This window comes from Typopeltis vanoorti, chromosome 4, assembly GCF_054136105.1.
Source record: "Typopeltis vanoorti isolate ZY-2024b chromosome 4, IOZ_Tvanoo_1.0, whole genome shotgun sequence".
In the NCBI taxonomy this organism is placed as follows: Eukaryota; Metazoa; Arthropoda; class Arachnida; order Uropygi; family Thelyphonidae; genus Typopeltis; species Typopeltis vanoorti.
The window spans coordinates 32,548,930-32,574,767 of record NC_143552.1 but is presented as its reverse complement, the minus strand read 5'-3'; the positions used below and the strand labels follow the sequence as shown (position 1 = coordinate 32,574,767).

Sequence of the window (25,838 nt, the reverse complement as noted above, 5' to 3'; positions counted from 1 at the left end):
GTAGTTAAAGAACTTGATGAGATTTCCATCAGCCTGCTAAGCTAATTTTTTCTTATAATTTATTTTGCTTTCCTCTGTATGTTAGTCATCCTTCTTGCCTTGCACTGGTACTGCCAAGCTCCTTTCTTCCAGTCCTGTTCTTCTTACTATCCTCACTGAATATTTTAATGAGTGAAGAAAGCAAGTTCATCAGGGTTCCCTGTGGAATGTTTTGGATTGCCTACCAAGGGGAACTTCATTGCAAAAGTGAGAAAGAGCTTGTTGGAAGTTTTTTTTCCCCACTTGATTAGACTATAATAAATTTAGTTTAATCCTTTATCCAAGTGTAAGCAAACAAAGCTTGCTCCTGAAGTATATTCAGGACTGAGGCAACTCGTGGTAAAGGTAGGCCAAGCTCTCATCACTCCTTGTCTTAATATCTCCCATAATGCAAAGCACATCTCCTTGCGCACGTGTATAATGCTATGCATTAAGGGAAGGGCCACTATCCAGACCAGTTTTGACCTTTATTGAGGTCTCATCAGTGGGAGCCAGACCTAGAGGTGGTGATACCAAGTTGGAAACAAAGGAGAAGTCATATTTACCTATACGAGTTGCCAAAAAGTGTCTCACCTTATTAAATTACTCTGGATTTAGAGAGAGATGTTGGAAGTTTTTTTTTTTTTTTCTTTTACACTTGGATAAAGGATTAAACTAAATTTATTAAAGTCAAGTGGGAAAAAACTTCCAAAATCTTTCTCTAAATCCAGAGTAATTTAATAATAAGGTGAGACAGCTTTTGGCAACTCGTATAGGTAAATATGACTTCTCCATTGCTTCCACCTTGGTATCACCACCTCTGGGTAGTGGCCCTTCCCTTAATGCATAGCATTATACATGTCTGCAAGATGTGGTTTACGTTATGGGAGATACTAAGACAAGGAGTGATGAGAGCTTGGTCCACTTTTACCACGAGTTGCCTCAGTCCTGAATATACTTCAGGTGCAAACTTTGTTTGCTTACACTTGGATAAAGGATTAAACCAAATTTATTATGAGAAAGAGTACAACATGCCAAAGTGTGATAGTTTTGGTTTCAGGGAACATGGAGTGAAAGAGCATTGGAATGAGTGCTGGCTAACAGATTAGTCATTACTAATACTTGCTTCCAAGTATTATTACTAATACTTGTCAAGGCACTATTAATATTTGATATCCACCACCTGATTGATTATATCTTGATTCTGCAATATTGAAAGGTAAGCATCCATTCCTCGATGTATATTTGTCTATGAGTAGACTGTGGCACAAACTATCGGTTAGTAAGAACCAAAGTAAGATGGAGACTCTGAAACCTCACAGCAAAGTCTCATCTTACTACACTGGATGCCAGTGATCCCTAGAGAGCTTGAAGGAAAAAGACATAAATTGATATTCTTTTGAAGATTAAATGCTCTGCAACAGAATCATTGACATAATACAGGATGTAGCCAAGAAGGCTATATTATGTCACTGAATGTGTCCTGTATTATGTCTTTTAATTAGGCTCAAAGACCAAGAGAGTCATGGATCTCACAATCGACATAGGGCATGACCACGAGGAGGACAGTGGAGAAACAAGAGACAGGTACTGATGAATATAAGTGATTACATAAAGAAGTCTGGGAAAGATGTCAGGCAGGACAATGATAAATATCATGCTAAGAAATGTGAAAGATACAGCATCAAATGAGGTACAATTATTTAAAAATATATATCTTTTTTGATTAGTTCATCAGCTTAAAAAATTTGTGCCCAAATTAAATGTAATGACAGGAATGGGACAGTACTTATAGAAAAACAGATCAGAAACTTATGGACAAAGTACTGTAAGGAACTGTACAAGAGGGAGAATATGAAGGAAAATTTGAAAGTGATACCTCTCCTGGGAGACCCTGAGTTGGAACCATAAGCTTAATAACAATTCCCTGGAGGTTGTAGATGGAATGCAGTTAGGGCTAATGACAGCTACAGGAAATGAGCAAAAAGTGTTATATAGCTGAATAGGGTAGACTGAATCATGTTCTAGAGTATATATATATATATATATATATCAAAAATACAAAATTTATCTGCTGGCATCATAATGAAATTATGAATACATTGTGCAAAGGATCAAATGTCACTACCAAATGTATCTGCATAATCCAAACTCCAACTGTTTGGTGAGAAATAAAATGGAAATCAAATACTTTGTTTTTATTAATATGTGGTTTCATTACTTTCAATGATCGAAATGTTTGTGGTCATTAGACAGAAGAATGCTTTAAAGCTTTTCGTATGTTGCCATTGAAACTAAAGTAAGTAGGCATTTTTACCAAATTGTTCTAATGATATACTTTTGCATTCATGACACAATACTAGATAACAACCAATTCCATTAGTAATGGACTGATCAATTTTGAAGCTAAGTCACTGCATTTGCTTTTGCACTGCATTAGGACTATTAGCAAATTGTGCAATTTCTATAAGTTGTATTCTGGAAGTTCTCTAGTAGAATGTAATTATAGTGCACAAGTTGAACTCTCTAGTGGCAATCATTCAGTCACTCAATATATATATGTCTACATAACATTTACGTAAAGAAAGGCTTAGTTCATAATAATGCTTGTTGGTTATAACCAACACCAAGAAGGGAAAAAAACAACAACCATATTACATAGAGGTCATTACAAGTCTGAGAGGCTATTCTTAGCATCAGCTATGAAGCACTCTCCCAACCTCAATAAGTATGGTTGCATTAATTTACCAAAGATCTGGGAGACTATCATAGCTGGAATTCTCTAAATTAACTTTGCAACCTGTAGAGAAGCGGTCGGGAACCTTTTTGAACCAAAGAGCTATTCCACCCAAAAAAATTAATTAAAACAAAATTTTGGGAACCACAACTTCAATTTGATTTTTCCTGGTGACTCAAAGTTGCAATTAGTTCAAACTTAGGTAAATTGTTTTTAATTAAGTACTTCCAGATATCAAATACCACTTTTATGTTTGCATATTAATTTTTTATATGTTCAATAAATAAAACAGCATTAAGTTTGATTAAGTTTTTAATCACAAAACATGTTTAAGTAAGTATAATATTGCAAAAAGAATTATTCCGAACAAAAATGCAATACTATGTATTTTAATAGATATTTAATTGTTTTAATTTAAACTTCACTAATGAGACTTTTAATTTTGCATCTTCTCAGCCAATTTACTTAAATCTGGATTGTATGTCGTGCACTTTAATAGTAATTCTGCTTTCAAACTTTCATCAGTCAATTTGTTCCTATACTTATTTTTAATGTAATTCATTGAAGCCAAAAATTGTTCGCAATTGTACGTTGAACTGAAAAGAGTCAAAACCCCAAAAGCAAGTCACCTGGCGTTTGAATAATTAGTTGGGAAAGAATTCCAATATTTAAATCTAATTTCCTGTGATGTTTCTTCCATAGTTTCCTCATTTTCTTCAATTTGTGCTACCATTTCCTGAAGTTTTTGTATCCAGATGCTTTTATTCTGAATTTCCAGAAGCTCCATTTGTAGTTCTGTAATTGATATTCTGAGAAAAGCTTCAATATCTATTAATTTTAAATTGCAATTTAACGGATGTAATATCAATTTCATCATCTCCTGATGTTTTTTTTTTAAATCCTGAAATCTGCTTGTAAATTACAATAATCATTTCAGTGAATATTTTGCAATCAACTTTTTCTTGATTTAAATTCAATCTATAAATTTTTAGATTTTCAAAATATATAAATTTTTCTTCAGTAACATCTTCGAAAAACACTCTTAGTTTCTGTTCAAAGGTAAGGAAATGTTTTGTCATATCAAGCAAAAAACAAAAATTTTCTATCCATTTAGGATTACTGAGAAGTTCCACATGATTTATGTTATAATTTTTAGTGGTTAAGAAAACTGTTACTTCTTTTAAGCACTGAAAAAAACGTTTTAATACTTTTCCTCTTGATAACCATTGTACAGATGTAAATGACACTAAATCTTTATGTTGACTACCTAGTTCCTCTGAAAATGTGTCAAAAAGTCTGATTCAAGCCTGAAATTGGATGAAATTGATCATTGGTACAACGACAACATCCATCACTCTTTTTAGTTGTGATAATAATCCCAAAGAATTTGCAGCTAAAGCTTCTTGATGCAAAATGCAATGAAATGAAATAACTCCATGTGGAATATGAGTGGAGAATAATTTAACAAACCCCTTATTTTTCACAATCATAAAAAGCACGCCATTGGTCTCAATGCATACTATATTATTAATATTTATATTTTTATCCTGTAAACTTGTTAGGTTTTCTGAAATATCTTGACTTGTAGTATGTCCTTTAAGTGTTAGCAGATCAAGAAGTTCTTCTCGAATACCAGAATATGTGATATATTTAACCATCACGCAGCATTGTATCATATCGGAAATATCATTAGATTCATCAACCGCAATAGATATAAAATTGGCAGAATTAATATCCATAATTTGCATATTTGAAACTTCTGTAGAAATTGTTACAATCCGTTCCTTGACAGTTCTAGCCGAAAGAGGTAAATCTTTAATTTTTTTTACATATCTCATCCTTATTTTTCATATTCTTAAATAGAATTTCAGAGACATTATACATGCAATTTTTTAGAAATCACCATCGGTAAAAGGTTTTCCCACTTTTGCTATTTCAAGTGATAACAATAACCGTGCTTCAGTAGTATTTGACGAAAATTTCGTCCAAGTTGAAAAATTTCTTTGCTGAAGCAATGTTTTCTTTTGTAATTCTTCAATAGCTTTTTTCTATTATCACCCTCAGGATATTTTTTACTGAAGTCTAAATGTTTTCCTCGAAAATGCCGTTCGACATTACTTGATTTGTTATTTTGAAGTTGTAGATGGCAAATTAAACATTGTGGATTTCCATTTACTTCTATAAATGCAAATTTCTCTATCCACATTTCATTGAATCCTCTGTTTTCTTCGATTATTTTTTTTTTTCTTGAACTCATATTAGGAGGTTTATTATCATAAATTTATCTGCAAATAAAAATACAAATTCAACATAACAACATAATAAAAATTAATTTGTGCATAACATTACCTGGCACTAAATTAAACACCAATTTAGTACCACAATAAATAATTTAACTAACAGAATATTTATTTTGACAGTTAAAATCCGTATGTGTCTAAAAACCGTGATGTTTGGCAGGACTGCTGATCAATTAGTTCAAATTTTCGCCTTGGCACTAGTTACCTTAGGCATGCATCACAAATTTCATGCGTAACACATAATGCTCTAAATAACAGGTACGTTTACTGGTCGCCATTTTGTGTTCTGAGTCGCATTAGTTTGAGCTCTTGATTTTTTTCGACTTTATAGTGAAAGGTAATATTTAATTATATACGTATAAAGCAGTACAACCAATAATAAAGGTCATGGGAAGTCTTTCCTTTATGAATTACACGAAAAATGAATGCTTATGAATGTTATACAGCTACTTCTTTCACTGATAAATGATACGTGATATATAAATATACTGTATAACCATGGCTTGTGTATTTTATCAAAATCGCTAATACTTAATTATGTAATGAAAAAAATATACATATAAAGCAGTACAACCAATAATAAAGAACGTGGGAAGACTTTCTTTATGAATTCCACGAAAAACGAATGCTTATAAACGTTATACAGTCTTCTTTTTACTGATAAATGATACGAGCTCTAACCGCCAAGATGGAACCAAGATGGCGTCTGTAAGCGTACCTGTTGTTTAGAGCCTTAGTAACACATGTCACATGCATAGTATCTAGCACCACGAACAGGCCCTATCAAAAAACAATATTTAGTTGTTTGTATTAATTATGTATCTCTTAATTCAATATAAAAGAGCCACATTTTGTTCAGCCAAGAGTCGCCGGTTCCCGACCCCTGCTGTAGAGGGTGCTCTGTAAGGACATTAGGTGTCAGTTACAATTTATATTTTCTACATTTCCTTTGTTTAGTGCTGTGTGCCTGTCACAGTTATCATTGTGCTCTGATGATGCTTGGTAGAAAACCAACGAGACAGTAGTGAGTTTAATGGGTTTTTTTTTCCCCCTCTTAGTGTTTGTTATACTGTTAAGCATTATTATGAAAACATAACATTTGTTGATGTATGCTTTCTCAGTCATAGTGTGGATTTTGTTTATATATATATATATATATATATATATATATTGCTGATTAGTACTGAATGAAACTAAAACAGTAATAAGCCTGATTATCTACTCTCAGATCTAAGAATTATCCCACCCACGATGCTGCTTTGCATATGATAAGTTTACAGCTTTTTGTAGGTAGAATTCACATAAAAATAATAAGGAAATAACTACTATTGTTAATTTGATGGCATTACTGGTTTCATTCTTCTTCAAGATCTTTGTTAGAGATGCAAATATATGTAAAAAAGGTTGAGAAATAGTTATAAACATATACAGTAGCATTTTACTAAAACACTGTTTTAACAGTTATTGATTCTTACTTAATACCAGGAAAATAAAAATGTCTGTGTTTTTGTTATGAAGTATAAATACTCACACATAACAGAATATGTATAAATGATGTTTTGTGCATCAGATCTGATATCTACCTGGTCAGAAAAAAGAAGGAATCCTTTAGAGGATCTAAATACATTTTTTAATTTTGTAGATATTTTAAATGTTGCTTTCTTGTTATATTTTTGCAGTACTTTGATTTTTTGCAATATTCTTCTAATTTTTTCACAGAATCCTTTACAAAAAATATAACCAAAAAAAAAGATTTATAAGACCATAGGAATTCCTAATATTCAGGGAATATTAGATTTGTTGCCGTCATAGGAATGGGTTGAAATGTACTAATTTCCTATGGGATAGGATAGGATAAAAATGTGACATAGAACAGTACTTCTCCATTGGTTTGGAGTGTTTTGATCTTTTGTTAGCAAAAAATTGAATGAGCAGAAAGAATAGTAGAAGTGGAATGTACTGAGATCATCAGTGCAAGAATTGATAAAGTAGGAATTTAGGAGATAGGGGTTTTCTTTGGGTAAAAAAAAAAAACTGTCAGAGTGCAGAAAAGTTGGGAGGGGTGGGTGGATGAAAGTTATGGCCATTAAAACCAGAGAACATGATTACTGCTTCAGTATGATGCAAGTTTTCGCATATCTGGCATTTCAAAATCTGTTTTGGATGTGTCGATAATTTGTTTGCAATTATTCTGGACTTTAGTGTAAAAGGAAGATGGAGATTTCAATGAAAGCCAATTGCAGTATGCTTGATTCATCTTTTGTATAGCCTTTATATACATATACTTCTTAAACCAAGATTAGAATTTAAAATGGAATGGGAATTGAATGTTGTCATACTGCTAAGAATTGTTTCAATAACAAGTTCAGTGCAGATGTGGATTAGAAGACTAAAAACAATAAGATTAATTTCTTTTAATAAAACAGTTAACCAAGGAAGTGAGGCTACCAATTCTACAATCAGCAGAACCTATAGATTGTAGGTTCAAATCCCACTGATGTGGATGTTTAATATTTTTTGGACTACCACCATGGCTATTTGAAAGCATGAAGTGGCTTGAAAGACTTCCGTATATGGTCAATAGAGCAGAGTTCCCTTAGCCTATAGTACTAATGTACTATAAGCTTACATCCTTTCTTGGATGGGATTCACATAAACATAACTTGAACCATATTGGTCAGCTACTAGTAAGATTAATTATTATAACAAGTCATGCAAACTAAAGTTGTTAGTATCTAAACTTTTAGATATTAGCATATATGACCATTTCTTCATTTTGGCAGTTTAATTTCACTTATCTTATGTTGGTGATATATAAGAGTCGTGCTGTAATTAAGATGTAGCATGGATGCAGCAATTTATACACATGTAGCAATATATATAATAATTTTCTATCAGTGGTCCTAACAGGGACTTAAATGCCCATGACCTTTCTAAGCATTCTTGGACTTCACAACCGTAACTCGAGGATAAGGTGGTTATCTCAATGCCTCCTGGTGTGTGCTATGTCTGTAGATGCGTGTGTTCATGGGACCAGTTTGCCTATTCTGGGGGATGAAAAACCCGAGTTTCCAGGTATAAAAAAAAAAAAAAAAAAAAAAACCGTATCTCTGTATGAGACCAGCTAACTCACCTTTCATCAAAAGAGACCAGATAAAGGTTTTTCACATCACTGATGGGAATCGAACCCAGGTCTTTCTGACCAAAGGGCTTAGTCTATACTGACTGAGCTATGGAGGCTCTGTATATAATAACAGTAACTAAAAATAACAAATATATATGATTTTTAAATAAAAACAGGGATCCATCCTTCAGCTGGAAGAATTACTACTTTTATTTACCATATCTAATTACTTGGATGGAGTACTGACACACTTTCCACAATATAAATTTAAATTGCTCCACTATTCTCCTAATTTCATATGCAGTTAGAGTTATTTCAACAAAACAACTGAGAATATTATATCATTTGTGAATTAACAACCAGAATGTGCTCTTAAGCTATAGTAGTGCACAAATGTGTCTGCATTTTAGGAGTCTGCCAAGCTAATTAGTTTGTTACTCTCAAATAATTATATATTTCATTACATTGTAATAATCTGATTTTTTGTAATTTTAAAATTTTGTAATACAGGGTTTCTGGGCTAGAGGTATCCAAAAATACACACACATATCTCAACATCTATAAAATTCATTAAAATAATTTTTTGTTATTATACAGAGTAACTTACCAAGTTTATATGAAGGTAGTAAAGTTAAGTGTGGGCATGATACTCAAGCTCAAGTGTTTTCCAGCATCTGAGGCATTATTAGAGCAACTGCTGCAATGATATGTTGTTTCGAATCATCCAAATCTCTAACTTTTCTCTACACACAGTCTTTGATAAAACACCATGCAAAAAGTCCAGTGGAGTCATCCAGAAATCTAGGTGGCCAGATTATTACTCTGTATATTACCTTTGAGGAAACCACAGGTGTGGTGGTAAAAAATATTAACTGTTAACTTGAGTGCAAAGACGCATTCATTTGACGAATACAGCTGAAACACACCAGCATCACTTACTACCTATCCATTTTTATGTTACATAAGCCTCTGTTGTGATCTAACTAGAAAAACTTCATACTTTCTCTCAGTAGGTTTTGCATGCTTTTGCTGAGGACTCAGTAGAACAGTCTTCCTTGTTGGAAATAGAATGTGACTATCAAAAGATACCTTTCAGCATCTTGTATTAAGATTGTGCTATGTTAAAACTGCAATTTTGGTAACTCTGAAGTAGGAGAATTGAGTTATCTAATTCTGACCTCGCCCATGGTACTGAAATATAGGAAGATTTACAGCCTTTTGGGGGGGGGGTGAGATTAGAAATAAAGGATTAGGGGAGCAGTTGCAGCGTAAGCCATCATCATAATTGTTTATAGAGTTTATTGAATGAAGTATAAGTTTTAATGTAACCAAAGTTCAAGTGATGTTGCATTATTGAACAGTTTCAACCTGAGTGTTCAAAAGATAAGTTTAAAAGAAAATAAAGCATCTTTGATTTGAATTTTTGTCGAAAGGAATGGAAGTACTTTTGATTGTTTGTATATTCTTGTAGATGTTTGCTCTTAGCTGATGAAACAGAATCTTTTCTCTCAACCAAGTGGCATGAGACTGATCAAGAGATCACATCTTGCATCTCTAGCATCTTGGGTATCGATGATATAATCAGGGGCATGCCAAGGGTATTTGCCGCCCGGGTGCAAACTTTTATCGGCCGCCCGTAATACTGCATTGTATAATCCAAATTAGATATTAGCTACATAAAATGCCGCCTGGGTGCGGTACACCTCTTGCACCCTCAGATTGACGCAGCCCTGGATATAACCATAACATCATTATAAGAGGACATGTCAACAACTGAAATATCAGCCTACAAGGCAATGGGTAAACCACAATGTTTGTTCTTTTCTTTCCTTTTGATGAAAGACAAGTATATGTGAATGGATAATGTAGGATTGAGACTTCTGAGGTTTAGGGGTAGGTGTATCCTGGATGAAAGTCAAGCCACTTCAGATGAAACTGGAAGCTTCCACCTGGAATCTCTACAGTAGGGAATAAGCCTCCTGTGGAAACAAATCATTTAAAAGGAATGAAAAAAAAAAAAGCATCTCAGAACATCAGTACATTATATCATTACATCATGGATGGAAATATCATAATGTGATACAGGAGATAGACTGGAACTAGAAATATTTAAGAAATATCAGAAAGATAGAAAAAATATGTAGAAGAAATCTGGAAAGAGAATATAGATTTATCTATTCTGGAGAACAATGTCAAATTTGAGTAGGAATAACTAAGAAGCTGGTTAGCTTGGTAAGCAAATGAGGATAGTAGCTTTGGGGCTCATAATGAGCAAAGTTATGTACCTAAAAGGATTGGTAACCTGGAATGTAATAAATCTAAATAAAACAGTTAGCTTAATTGGACATACATCTGAAGTAATTAAGGTAATCTAGGAAACAGCTGGATGAGGACATTGTTGCAACTAAGTGGGATGAAGTTTGGATTTGTTAGAGGAATAAGAGAGGCCATTGCTAATAAGGTTTCTAAGCAGAAAAAGTACAACACAAGTGTGGTACATGTTTTGTAGATTTGGAAAAGGCTTTTGGTAGCTGTATATAGGAAGATATTTGAAATATTAGAGGACATTTGCATAATTATAATGGATATGAATTTATATACTGATACCAGATTTTATCAGTTAGAATTATAATCAAGAATGACTTTCCAAATTAGAATATAAGCTAGACAAAGATGCAGTGCCTCGCCTCCTTACTCTACAGCATTCACACAGAAAGTAGGATTACAGAAATAAGAAGTGAAGATTAACAGAATATTAATACATCAGATATGTTATGACATGATGTTGCTGAGTGAAACTAAAAGGTTTGTAAAGAAGGATAAATCATGGATAAGATTGGTGAGAAATATGAGAAATTTGCAAATGACAAATTATTCATATAGCTAACCATTTTGACTTGAGAATACAGAAATATGTGAACAGGGAAAAAAAAGCCATGTCCTTTGCAAGTTATAATGATAAAACATTTAGAAATTAAGATGATGAATAAAGCCAAAATTGTTTATAAGAAAACTACAAAAATCATTGCTTAACTGAAATACTAAAGAAGAAATGTCAAGAAATATAAACAAGACCCTACCAGAAAATATATAGAGAAAAACTGCTTACACAGAATGTATGTTGGAAACCTAAAAACTGATCCAAGGTGAACAGAACCAAAATTACAGGGAATGTGAATGGAATGTGAATTACAGTGAATGGACTATAGAAGAGATATAAAGCATCAAGAGAAAGAATGGAGATTGTCAGTGAGGTGGTGTCATTCAAAAGATTGCAGTCCACTGATAGGATGCTTCAAATAGGATTACGAAAACTTCTAGTAAAAAAGTTTTAAACTTCTAACAAAGACCTAATTAATATTAAGTCTTTGTTAGAAATCAAGTTTTTTAGTTGATATCATGTAATTTGAAAGAGATTGGTTAAGTTTGTACTTAATAAGTTTGTGTTTAGATTGAGTTTTTATTTATTTATTTTTATATAGTTACCTTTTACTGAAATTTTAATGTGTCTAATGTATTTGCATTATGTTTTGTTTTCTGTCAGAGTGGTTCATTAGTGTCAGTCATTCTTACTAAAATAGGACATGTATACTAAGGTAATCAGTTAACATAAATATCCACTTTTTCAGGTGATGGGACATAATGCTACAGTCCAAGAAACACTGAGATATAAAACTATAGGAACATTACATGAAAAAAAACAAGATCAGGTTGAAGAATCACAGCAAGATGAAGAATTAAAAGGTTATAGTTGATTTATAAAAATAATTAATATTTGTTGTTTTTTCATGCACTGTTTGCTTAAAACAGTTCTATAAATTCAAATCATAAATAAATAGGAATGGGAATATAAATTTAGAACAGTATTGTGAATAAATTTAAGGTATATTAATTTGGGCCACAAGCAAAAGAATATAATATTTCCATGATAAATGAATGCTTAGTGATAGGCATTTATGAATTATAAGTAGATGTGTTAGGAACAGGGAGAAAAACTTGCAATAACTTACTTACAGATGCCAGTCAGGAATGAAACAGCAACCCCAAAAGAATACATCAGTAATATAAGTAGAAAAGTTAGTCATTCTTACTAAAATAGGACATGTATACTAAAATAATCATTCCATAAACAAAAGTAATCAGTTAGCATAAATACATGAGTGCACTACAAATTGTGTAGTGCATTTGTGCACCTATAGAAAATGACTATAGTGCCAAGGACTAGGGAAATATATCAACCAGACTTTTTGGAAGCAAATGTATTAAATTATCCTAATCGAAATGTGATTTTGATTAGGATAATTTAATTCCTCAGTGGCAACTTAAAAAAAAAACATCCAAGATGTAAAGTTTTTCAATTTATAAAAGTTTTTTTTTTCTTTCTCAGTCTGTTGTCCATTCATTTAAAAAAAAAAAAAATGCTCATATTCTGATTCACATTGTTACTGCAGATTAGAAAAAATCTCCCACAAAAAGCATCAAAAATTTATAAGCAAATAAAAAACAAAAAACAAACTTCCACTTCACTAACGTTTGTGGTCTTAACACATACAAATTATATGTATCATTCCTTATATATACATCAAAACTTGGGATGAAGTCTTTCATTGCAGCAATGATTATTTCCGTTATTTAACTGGAAGCATATGCTTAAATATATTCACAGAACCTCACTTATCAAAATTACCAACGAGCAGAGCCACTCATATCTTGGAAAGGCATCCACTTAAGCAGCATCACCACTTCTGTGGAAACTACTCAGAAAATTTCCCTCCTGAACACAAAAATGCATCAGTTGGAGCTAGACCTTTATTGAAGTCTCATCAGTGGGAGCCAGACCCAGAAGTGATACCAAGGTTGAAGTAATACAGAAATCATATTTCCATATACAAGTAGCCAAAAGGTGTCACACCTTATTACTAATATACTCTGGATTAGAGGCATATGTTGAAAGTTTTTCCACAAAAAAAATAACACTTCTACTTCACTAACATTTGTGGTCTTAACACAAACAAATTATGTATCATTCCTTATATACATCAAAACTTGGGATGAAGGCTTTCATTGCAGCAATGATTATTTCCGTTATTTAACTGGAAGCATATGCTTAAATATATTCATATAACCTCACTTATCAAAATTGTAATTATGTAATTACTTCCAGAAAAAAGTGCATTTGTCAGATGTTTCAAGGTATGCTGGATCCTCTGAAAACTACATGTCGAAAGCTTTTCCACTTGGTTATGCTATAAATTAAAGATGCCAAGAAATACCTCAATAAAGGTAGAAACCAGTCTGGCTAATGACTCCACATCATTTGCCTTAGTATCCCGTAATGTAAAGCACATATCCTTGCGGACATGCATAATGCTATGCATTATGAGAAGGGTCACTACTCACACTGGTTTCTACCTTTATTGAGGTATATCTGTGTTTGGGAATACCTCTCCAAAAAAAATCATGCAATCCCTCAGATCACCCAAAAATGAGTGACCCAAAGAATCATTTAACTGAGTGACAGGCTGATCCCATCACCACAAAAAATCCTCAGTGGCAGGGCTGACCCCCACCAACGAGCAGAGTCACTCATATCTCGGAAAGGCATCCACTTAAGCAGCACCACCACCACTTCTGTGGAAACTACTCAGAAAATTTCCCTCCTGAACACAAAAATGCATCAGTTGGAGCTCGACCTTTATTGAGATCTCATCAGTGGGAGCCAGACCCAGAAGTGATACCAACGTTGAAGTAATACAGAAATCATATTTTCATATACAAGTAGCCAAAAGGTGTCACACCTTATTACTAATATACTCTGGATTAGAGGCATATGTTGAAATTTTTTTCACTTGGTTACACTATGAATTAAAGAGGCCAAGAAATTATATTCTTGGTTTAATCCTTTATCCAAGTGTAAGCGAACAAAGTATGCGCATGAAGTAACTTCACGACTGTGCAACTCGTATATGGAGGCTAATGACTTCACATCACTTGCCTTAGTATCCCATAATGCAAAGCACATTATTGTGGGCACAAGGATATAAGCACACAATTATGTATCATTACCAAATGGACAGTTTGGGATCAAGAGCAAAGATTCTTTCTTGCAGATGATGTTCCAGATAAAAGGTTTCTAGGTTAGGTGATAATGGTAAACCATCCTTCCACTTGTTAGTATAGTATAAGGTCACCAAGATTCAAATAATGACTTTAACCTCTTTAATTATTTATTCACAAAAATTAACTTTCTGTTATCATATCCAAAGGGAAATCATCTTTTAAGATTTGTGTTCAGATATCGAACTGGCTTCTCTCCTCTAACTTTATTGATCATACCAGAAGAAATTAAATATTTTCTGTTAATAGTGATCTAACTGCCAGAATACCAAATAACTTTCAATACTCTAGATCTTTTCTCTTAGTAGCTCTGACCCTAACTATTTGCATTATTATTTTATTTATTTATTTAATTTTTTTTTTTTTTTGAAATGCAGACAGATCTTTAGCCAGCCAATCTCAGCCTTAATTATACAATCACGTGTGTCACTTCAAAAATGTTTTGTTTGCATATCATAAAACATCATCACTGTAAGGAATTTGAACAATTGAACAGTAGAATAGTAAATGGATTTCACAGGCAGCCCCACCTACAAGGTCTCAAGATTTCTGTTAAACCTTCTCTGTTCTCTCATTGGCCACTTAGCTTCTTTAATAAAAAAAATTCTTGTATTGTGTGAGAATCTGTAGAATTTTTTTTATTAAAAAGCTGAGTGGCCATTAAACTGACATCTCTAGATATGATGGTGAGCTTTGACATTGCATCCCTCCCTCTTCACGAAGATTCCACATACCAAAACAACAGACATTCTAGCCCAAGGATTTTCAGTTAGAACATAGTGGACCTATTCAAATTCACAACCACATTAGGGTACTAAGGGATGTGAGGAAATTTTATCTGGTGTCTTTTGACTAAAGGTGAGTTAGCCGGTCTCATATGGAGGTAAGGTTTCTTTCACCCAGAAACTTGGGTTTTTTGTATCCCAGAACAGATAAACCGGTCCCATGAACACATATGGATTACGGTCAGGAATACTTAAGACCCAGCCATAGGCCTGATTTGCCAGCTATGCTGATCCCGAGCCGGATAAAATTAGAGAGGGATTGAGATGATGCTGTAACTCCCTCCCACCTTCTCCGTAAAAGGGACTCACAGCCATTGTATCATCATATAAAAAAAAATAAATCTGGGTACTTCACATGGAATGAACAACTAAACCAACAAGTGGAATGAACTGCAATGGGTTTACCATTGTCACCTAACCTAGTAAACTTTTATCTGGAACATCATCTGCAAGGAAGAATTTTTGCTCTCGATTCCCAAACTGTATTTGGTCATGATACATAATTGGCATATTTGTAGTATGGAATCAATGAGCAAGAACTTAATTTTTACAAAAAATCAACAGTCTACATCCAGGAATTAAATTCACATTAGAACAAGAAACATCAAAAGGAATTTCTTTTATATATTTATATACATTCATATCCAATGAAACCTGGATGGATCACTTCTGTCTACCAAAAACTGACTTTTACAGGGCACTATATTCATGATACATCAGCTCACCATCCATCTCAGAAATATGGTATCATAAAATGCTTAGTGAACCAGAGTGCAGAAGATTTCTTTCTCTGAAAAATTGTTCAAACAGGAATTGGAAACTATCAAACAGCTCTACTAAATGGATGAGATTCAAGAACAACACAAAAAATAGTTACGCCACTCCAAGACAACATCCAAGAGAAGAAGTAGGATGTTGTCTTGGAGTGACTATTAGTATTGTATTGGAGGAACCCTCCAACAGCTAGTCCAGTTTATCTGTGCTGATGACATAGCTATCGCTACTCAAGATGGTACCTTCCAAGGCCTTGAGGAAACACTATGCTGAGATATGAACTCACTGCAAAATTACTTGAAATGGTGGGACTGTATCCTAATCCCAGCAAAACTGTTTTTTCTGCTTTCCAATAACCACCAGGCTCATAGAAACCTAAAAATAGAATTCTGCAAATTTTACAATTAGGTAATAAATTAACAGAAGAAATTGAAATTAATCAAGGTGTAAGACAAAGATGTAGTTTATCTCCATCTCTATTCATTATACACACACACACACACGCACACACACACACTGCTTGGAAAGAAATCAATGTACACCATAGTGTGAGGAACAGTCATGGCACCCACCTCAATAAGAGGTAGAAAGGAGGTACTTTCTCTGCAATGACTGCGGCATTCCTTTGGGGCTTTTTCCACATGTATACGATAGTGATCAGTGGGAATTTTAGACCATTCTTCCTGTAGGCATGTAATGAGGTCCTGGACTGTTTGTGGGGCAGTTTTTCCTTGACATCACCCAATGCTCCTTGGACAAGGAGTTTGGACCTATAGCATACAGGTCCATTCCTTTTCCAGATTCATAATCATGGTCATTTGACTTTCATGTCATTATCACGTTTGCATACTTTAGCAAAATGTAGACAGAAATTTTCAGCATGCCTCCAAGATAATCTAGTTTCTCTCATGCACACTGTATTAAGTTGTAAAAATAATCATAATTTAAAATTTTGAATATTTTAATGTATTATTTTAGTATGTTTATTAGTTTTAGTTTCATAACACGCATTGTCGGCACTTGCGATGTGCCCAATATTGAATTTGTTTTGTCAAAAATTATATGTAAAGCATTTAAAAAATTTATTCAAAATCTCTGGATTTGAATAGTTGTATTACTTTAAAAAATTTTATAGTAATTTAAAATATTAAGTGTTGTGTTTTATGAAGACGTTCTCTTGTCACTATCAGAGACAACGTGTCAGCCATTATGTTTAGTTTCTCGCTTGCCACTTTCAACGAGTGCACATGCTCGCCGAGAAGTTTGATGTCTGATTGACAGCTGACAAGCATTTGGTATCAGAGTAACAGGTGTAAAGAAGAGTGTTCAGGAAGGAAATAAGAACACAAGCCGGCAGAGAGTTTGATGTATCATTAGCTCCTTATGCTAATGGAGGTAATCCTTTTACAGTTCTACAAGGATTTATTGAAAATGTGCCTTGTGAAATCTTGCTTGACACAGGTGCACATATCTCACTCATTTCTTATAGTTTGTTTAACAGAATTAAAACTCTAATTCCAAATGACATTTCAGTTTTAAGCTATCCAATTAAACTAAAGGGTATATTTGAATCAGAAATTTCAGCTGATAAGCAAATAGATGCTTTTATCTCAATTCCTTGTTTTCCATTGAAAGTTTGTGATCCATTAATAGTTCTTCCAAATCCAAATGTACAAGTAATATTTGGAATCGATTTTCTGAAATGTCATGGTTTTGCATGTAATTTTGGTGATGGTACAGTGTCCTTGTGTGGACTAGAATGCCGTTTAGACAGGATATCAGGTGATAATGGAAAATTAGAGCAGTCTCCTGAAGTTTTTAAACACCCTGATGATAATGATCAAGTGTTTAATATTGAGACTCTAAAGAATAAGGACCTTAGTTCATAAATTTGGGAAAAGGATAAGATTGTCCGAGCTCAGAAAGATGATCCTGTACTTAAAACTATTTATGAAGCAGTAGTGAAGGGTGAAACTCAACTGGATACATTTTTAAACCTGGAAAACTTATATTTAGATAAAGATGGGTGACTCTTATCTAGACAAATGGAAGATGGAAAGTTGAAAGTGAATATATTGGCACCAACTCAAATTATTCCTTGGATTATGTACACTTTCCATGATTCTGACTTGGCAGGACACCAAGGATTTTCTAGAACTTGGAAAAGAATAAAGGATCATTATATCTGGAAAGGTATGAAGAATGACACACTCACATATGTCAAATCATGCCATAAGTGCCAAATAAGATCCCCTTTCAGAGGACAAGCTCCACTTCAACCATTTCCAATTCCAACTAGACCTTTTCAGGCTGTTGCTATTGATGTGGTAGGTACACTGCCAATTACTAAAAAAGGCAATAAGTACATTCTAGTAGCCATAGATATGCTAACTAGATTTCCTGAAGCAGTGTCAATGAAGGATCAAACTGCAAAAACTATTGCAAGAAAGTTCTTGAATGTGATAATTTGTAGATATGGAACTCCTCAGACCTTACTTTCAGATCATGGAGCAAATTTCACATCGGAACCGTTGTTACAGTTATGTAAATTACTCAATGTTAGGAAGATTTTTACTACACCGTACCATCCACAGTGTAATGGTATGTATGAAAGGCTGAATGAAAATATAAAGAAAATACTCTCCAATCTGGCAAACACTAAATGAATGATTAGGACACATATCTTTCTCAAGCATTATTTGCATGCAGATCTGCTTATCATTCTGCTATCAAAGAAGAACCATCTTTTGCTTTATATGACTTTGATCCAATCTTTTCTAATGAACTTGTTTCAGTCATTTCTAATACAGGATACAATGACATAAATGAGTATCTTGAAACAGTAGTAAATTTTCCACCACTCGTAGATCAGTAGGTGAAATAAGTAAATTAAGTTCTCAGAAAACTAGGCAGTATATAAATCTTTTTAGAAAGTATCAGTCATTTGCACCAGGAGATTTAGTATTGTTAGATTATAAATCTAGTATAAAAAAAAAAGTTGGGAAATTAGGTAGGAAAGCTTTAGGTCCATATAGAATTTTAGAGAAATTTTCTCCTGTGAATTTTAGGATTCAAGATATCAAAAATTCTAGTAAAATTATAAATGGACACTCTGATAGGTTAAAAAAGTACTTTTTAGGGGGTAGAAATTTAGTTATATTAGGAGACAATATGAATAGAATATTGAAAGACGAGAGTTGTTTTCCCTGATACAATTTGTGCATCTCATTCACAATCAAATAATAGGAAAGGGAATAGTTTCCAACATCGTAATTTAAATACACATCAAGGGAGAAAATTAAATTTGGGTAAAACAAAACCTAGTGCAGGAAATTTTAGAAATCCCAAGGTACATAATTCAGATAATGTACAATGTAAGAGTGATGATAATCAAACTGACTCTAACATTGATGAAATTATAGCAGAATATCATAGGTTAGTTTACTTAGAGTTAAATAAACCAGAGGAATATGAAAATACCTCTAATTTAGTTAATAAGGATAAAGAATCTCAGAAACCTGTAGAATCTCAGACACCTGTAGAACTTGATTCTGATAGTGATGATTCTGTAGATTTAGGGCATAATTCAAATAGTTTAAATGAAATATTTGAGAAATACAGAAATGAGATTTGTAATTATAGTAAATTGGAAGAAGAAATTTCTGAATTATCTCTAGCATCAGATGATTCTGAAACTAGTGATTCTGAGAGTGTGAATAATGATCAGCAAGAATCACGTTATTTTTTAAGATCTAGGAATAAGCATTAAAAGTTTTGTTAGATATAGGTTAAATATTTAAAATTTTTTTTACAAAAAAAAATTTCAGAGAAAGATGAAACTGATGTAAAAATAATCATCATTTAAAATTCTGAATATTTTTACGTATTGTTTATGTTAGTATATTTATTAGTTTTAGTTTTATTACATGCATTGTCGGCACTTGCGATGTGCCCATTATTGAAATTGTTTTGTCAAAAATGATATGTAAAGCATTTAAAAAATTTATGTACTTACCGGATTTGAATAGTTGTATTAACTTTAAAAAATTTTATAGTAGTTTAAAATATTAAGTGTTGTGTTTTATGAAGACATTCTCTTGTCGCTATCAGGGACAATGTGTCAGCCATTATGTTTAGTTTCTCGCTTGCCACTTTCAAGGAGTGTGTGCATGCTTGCCGAGAAGTTTGATGTGTGATTGACAGCTGACAAGCGTTCGGTATCAGAGTAACAGGTGTAAAGAAGAGTGTTCGGGAAGGAAATAAGAACACATGCCGGCAGACATTTAGATTTGGAGGAAATAGAGTTTTTTTTATGTGACAGTTGGAGGAAAATTAATAGTATATTCTGAAAAAGGAACTATCAAGTTTAAAGTGGAATAAGTATTGGTAAATAAAAGGGAAATATTGCAATAGACATTTTAAAAGGAATATTGAAAGAAACACTAATTGGAAGATTAGTAGTAGATTCCAAAAAGGGAATCATAGAACTGTGACTTTTTTTTAAAGTGGAAGAGTTAAGACTGTCAATAAGCATTAGTGAATAAAAGAAGAAATTGCTATTTATGTTCTAAAGGAATGTTTGAGAAAACTCTGATTAGGAAGTGTCATCTGTATTAAGGACGGTGAATCTAACTGTTATTTCTACTAAAATGAAGACAGAATTAAGTCAGAAAGAATAAATGTACTACATGAGTGGTGATTCTCGTGGAAAGGCTTAGACGTTGGTTATGCATTTTTTACTAAATAATTTAAGGAAATTACAATGTCAACTAGGATATACATTAAAATAAATTTTAATATACTTCAATATTTCGGCAACGTCACGTTGCCATTTTCAAGAAACTTAAGAACAAGACACATGCATGCAGGCACAACAAACAGTAAGTGAGGAAGAAGCAGGAAGCTATTATTTCTCCTAAAGTCCTGATGATGCCTCCTAGCGGGCAATGTTGGTATTCTTGGACGATTGGGCTGAAGGTCTTCTGATGTAGGTTTCTCAAATTTGAGGCAGTCTCATGCAGCCAAATTTGTTGAGGTTTGGATTGTTTCTTAGGGCTGAAGCTGATTCCCTGAAAAACCTTTCATATTTGTATTTACTACAGTGTATTATCGTGGCTTTCTTCCACCGTATTCTATGGCAGGTATCCAGCACATGGTCAGCAAGACCAGAGTGGCTGTATTGGTGAAACTGGATGTAGTCCTTGTGTTCTGAAATTCTGATATTTGCTGTCCTGCCTGTTTGGCCAAAGTAGGACAGCTTACAGCTGCAAGGGACCTGGTATAGACCAGGTAGATCTAGGGGGAGAAGGTTGGTATTTAGTAGAGCGGGTAAGGGATGCCAATTTTTTTACATGGTCTGTAACAATAAGTTAAGTCACGTTTTTTTTAGGATTTTTGTAATTTTTTCTGAAGTGCCTCGGATAAAGGGTATGGTGATGGATTTAGAGTAATCCTTGTTGTGAAGGGGGGGGGGGGTTGTTGTTTACTGGTTTCAATATTTTTTGGATTTTATTTTTGGGGGGGGGGGGTAGCCATTGGCTGAGAAAGTGTTTAATTCTGTGGTTAGGGCATTGTCGTTTGAACAGATAAGTTTAGCCCTGTTGTGTAGTGTCTTAATGACTCCATATTGTTGCGAGGAGGGGTGGTGTGATTCTTGGTGAATGTATCTGCATGTATAGGTGGGTTTTCTATAGACTGAGAAAACCAAGGTTCCATCAGGCTGGCAGGTGACTAGTGTGTCTAAGAAAGGAAGGCAGTTTTTTTTTTTTTCTTCTTCCAGGGTGAATTTGATTCTGGGGTGTTGGTTGTTTAAGTATGTTAGGAAGGAGAGGAGTGCATCAGAGCCATGTGGCCAAATAGCGAACACATCATCAACATAGCAAAGCCAAATGGTTGGTTTTTGTGGGGCACAGTTTAAGGCTTTCTCTTTAAAAGTCTCCATATAAAAGTTGGCCAAGGGTGGGGAGAGTGGAGAACCCATGGCTGTCCCCTCTATTTGTTTGTAGAATTTTCCTTGCCAAACAAAATGGCTTGATTTCATTGTGAACTGAAATAGGGCTGTGATATCAGGAGGAAATTTAGCTTGGATTAGCTCTAAGGATTCTTTGAATGGGACATTTGTGAATAAGGAGGTGACATCAAAACTGGCCATTGTGTCAGTATGTTTGAGTGTAAGGTTTCTATGCTGGCTTTGAAGTGGGCTGAGTTTTTTATGTGTGAAGGTGTGCCAGTATAGTGTGAGAGAGCTTTGGCCAAATGTTTAGCTAGTTTGTATTTGGGGAATCAATGCCATCCACTATGGGACGTAAAGCCACATTTTCCTTATGTATTTTTGGGAGTCCATAAATACAGGGGGGGGGGGGGGTATGGATTTAAATGGTTTTAATTTGTTAGCGATTTCCACAGGCCAAGAAGTGACCTTCTTAAGGAGCCTGTGAAGTTTTTTAATTTGTAAGTTGGTGGGATTGGAGTCGATAGGGAGGTAAGTAGTCCAATCTAACAATAGAGCTTTCAGCTTACATGTGTAATCCTTTTGGTTAAGCAATACTGTGGTGTTCCCTTTATCAGCTTTGGTGATTTTTATTTTCTTGTTTTTCTTTAATTCTAGTAGAGATTTAATTTCCTTACTTGGCTTTTGGTGGTATAGCTTTGGTCCGAACACAAGCCACATCCAGTCTAATATCGTTGGCGACGTGGTTTGGAAGGTGTCATATCCCGCGTTCGATTCGTATCATAATATCTTCAGCAGGTATTCTTCTGAGCACAATGGCGAAGTTGTGGCCACGTGTGAGGGCGTAGAGTGCTTCAGGTTTCACACTAAATGAAGAAAGGTTGACTACCGTTTCAGTAGGAAGTTGTGGTTTCTAGATCGAGTTCTTTTTTAAATTTTCAAATTTTTTGATGTGTTGATCTCGTACTTTTTTAAATTCTTTCTTCGATACAGTGCACGAGATGTCGTATAAAATATTTATTGAAACCAGTAACCCCCCCCCTCACAACAAGGATTACTCCATACCTTATATCCGAGGCATCTCAGAAAAAATTACAAAATCCTGAAAAAACATGACTTAACTATTTGTTACAGACCATGTAAAAAAATTTATATCCCTTACCCGCTCTACTAAATACCAACCTTCTCCCCCTAGATCTACCTGGTGTATACCAGGTCCCTTGCAGCTGTAAGCTGTCCTACTTTGGCCAAACAGGCAGGACAGCAAATATCAGAATTTCAGAACACACAAGGACTACATCCGGTTTCACCAATACAGCCACTCTGGTCTTGGTGACCATGTGCTGGATACCTGTCATAGAATACGGTGGAAGAAAGCCACGATAATACGCCATAGTAAATACAAATATGAAAGGCTTTTCATGGAATCAGCTTCAGCCCTAAGAAACAATCCAAACCTCAACAAATTTGGTTGCATGAGACTGCCTCAAATTTGGGAAACTTACATCAGAAGACCTTCAGCCCATTCACCCAAGAATACCAACATTGCCCGCTAGGGGTCACTACCAGGACTTTAGGAGAAATAATAGCTTCCTGGTTCTTCCTCACTTACTGTTTGTTGTGCCTGCATGCACGTATCTTGTTCTTAAGTTTCTTGAAAATGGCAACATGACGTTGCCGAAATATTGAAGTATATTACAATTTATTTTAATGTATATCCTAGTTGACATTGTAATTTCCTTAAATTATTTAGTAAAAAATACATGAGTGGTGAAAATGAAGAATAAAGTCATATATCTTTGGAAAAGGGTTTTAACAGAGAAAGAAACTGCCTATGAACATTTTGTCATTGTGAAAACAAAGTGTTTAGTCTAGTCTTAAGTGTAAGTTTATTTTTAAAAAAGGCCTTGGATCCAATTAATTCTGTAGTTAGTTATGTAATATTGTTTGAAATGTATATATATTGTTTGTGTTTTATTAAATGTGATTATTTTGTATTTTGGTAGTGAGTCTGATTTTTTTGGATTCTGAAAGCAATAAAAAAAAAGGTCATTGCGCTAATCGGAGTGAGCCCTTGTGCATATATAGGTACACTCGGAAATTTAAAAAAAAAAAAAATGTTGAACACAGATCATCTCTATGTACAGGATTAAATAAATAAAAATCCTATATTTAAATAATGCTGCAGCCGATAGGATTAATATTATGATAATATCCTCTATATAAAAATATCATTAACAAAGTCTTGTTAATGATATGGTGAGACTTTGTTAACAAAATATTATTAACAAAGTCTCACCATAATGAGTGGTATGCTGGTTTCTGTATCATGGTATCAGTTATTGTATGGGAAGGATATCTACATTGGGTATGGGAAGTGTATAAAAAATACTTAAATGATGTGATTATCAGAATGCATCCCTAGGGTTTGAAGAATAAATAGAGTAGGAGTGAAATGAATGTGTAATCTAATTAAGCAAAAGATTCATAAGAAAAGTAATGTTGAAGGAATATTGTGTGCAGCAGGCCAGAAGAGTCACAAGTGTTGTACAGAAAGCAAGATCTGAGTCAGAAAAGAAACTGACTGTGCAAGTTAAAGACAGCCCAAAATAATTCTATTGTTATGCTGCAAGTAAAAGAAAGAATGAATTTGAAGAATAACTACTGGATGCAGATGGTATGTGGGTGACTGATGCAGAAGTGATTGTTCAACTAATAAGCAGCCATTTTGTTATAAGCTATCAACCTGGTATATGGTATTCATGTACCATATACAAACTTGAGTTAGAAGGGGAATGAATATGCTATGATACTTTTGGATTTTGCTAAGACTTCTGACAGAATACAGCATGGAAGACTGTTGCATAAATTGGAGAATATGGGATTGGATTATAAACTATTGGCATGGATAATAGGATGGCTGATTGATGAATGTCAAAAAGTGATATATGGAGGATATGAATATGCAAGATTCAAGGTAACCAGTGGTTATTATTTATTTAGTGTATGGCTCACACATGAAAAGTTACATTATGTTAATCCTTAATATATATGGACATAGTAATAGACGTGTGTACAATAATAAGACATAATACAGTCATAAAAGAGACACTCAAGTATCAAGAATAGGCTACAACTGAATGTCTAGGTTTGACAGTCCACTACACTTGGTGTAGCATGGATGAAGTCTGACAGGTTTCCACTGTATGCACATTGGACACATTCTGCTGTAATATAATTAATTGTCTGGCAGGGTGATCCACAGTCGCACCTGGGTGAGGCAGTCATGCCCCATTTGTAAAGGTGGTCTGCACATCTGCCATGGTTGGTGTGGATTCGGTTAAGGGCAGACCAAGTTTTCCGAGGTAGGTCAAAACCCGAAGGTATCCATATTGGGTGTGCCCAACACAGTGGTGTGCCTCAAGGATCAGTCCTTGATCCATTGTTATTCAATCTGTACATTAATGACATTGGGAAGAATTTCGCATGCAACATACAACTATTTACTGATGATGCAAAGATAGGTAAGGAAATCAGGAATGCTGCTGATATGCAGTACTTGCAGAATGATTTGAATAGGCTGGAATTGTAGGTGTGTGTGTGTGCAAATGGCTGTCATTTCAATGTTAATAAATGTAAAGTATCATTATCTGATGTCATATTATATTGGTGGGATTATGCTTGAAGAAACTGACGAGGCTAGGGATCTTTGAGTTTTAGTAAGCAGGAAGTTGAAGTTCAAGGGTCATATAGCAAAAATTGTAAATATAACTCTCAATAATGGCAATGCTGAAATGAACCTTGGGCCTTGATAAGACCTCACTTGGACTCTTGCACACAGGTCTTGTCTCCTGTTTTCCATAGTGATTCTGATACAGTTGAGAGAGAGAGAGAGAGAGTGCAAAGGAGTGTCATAAATGATATCAGGATTGTGGAATACTGATTATGAAGACATTGAAAATTTGTAGGCCACAAACATTATCAAACAGGAGAAAGAGGAGTGATATATGAGGCATACAAACTTCTAAAGTGG

General features: G+C 34.1%; 1 protein-coding gene across 4 annotated transcripts in view; it reads left to right on the top strand.

The window, feature by feature from the left end:
- The window catches only part of LOC150107208 (uncharacterized), a 351,505-nt gene that overhangs the window by 94,150 nt on the left and 231,517 nt on the right, over positions 1-25,838 (top strand). For all 4 annotated transcript variants that reach the window (XM_090391063.1, XM_090391065.1, XM_090391062.1 and 1 more), the window contains one exon: positions 11,809-11,923. In XM_090391063.1, the coding sequence (XP_090247189.1) occupies positions 11,809-11,923 (115 nt within the window). The remainder of the gene's footprint in view (positions 1-11,808; positions 11,924-25,838) is intronic.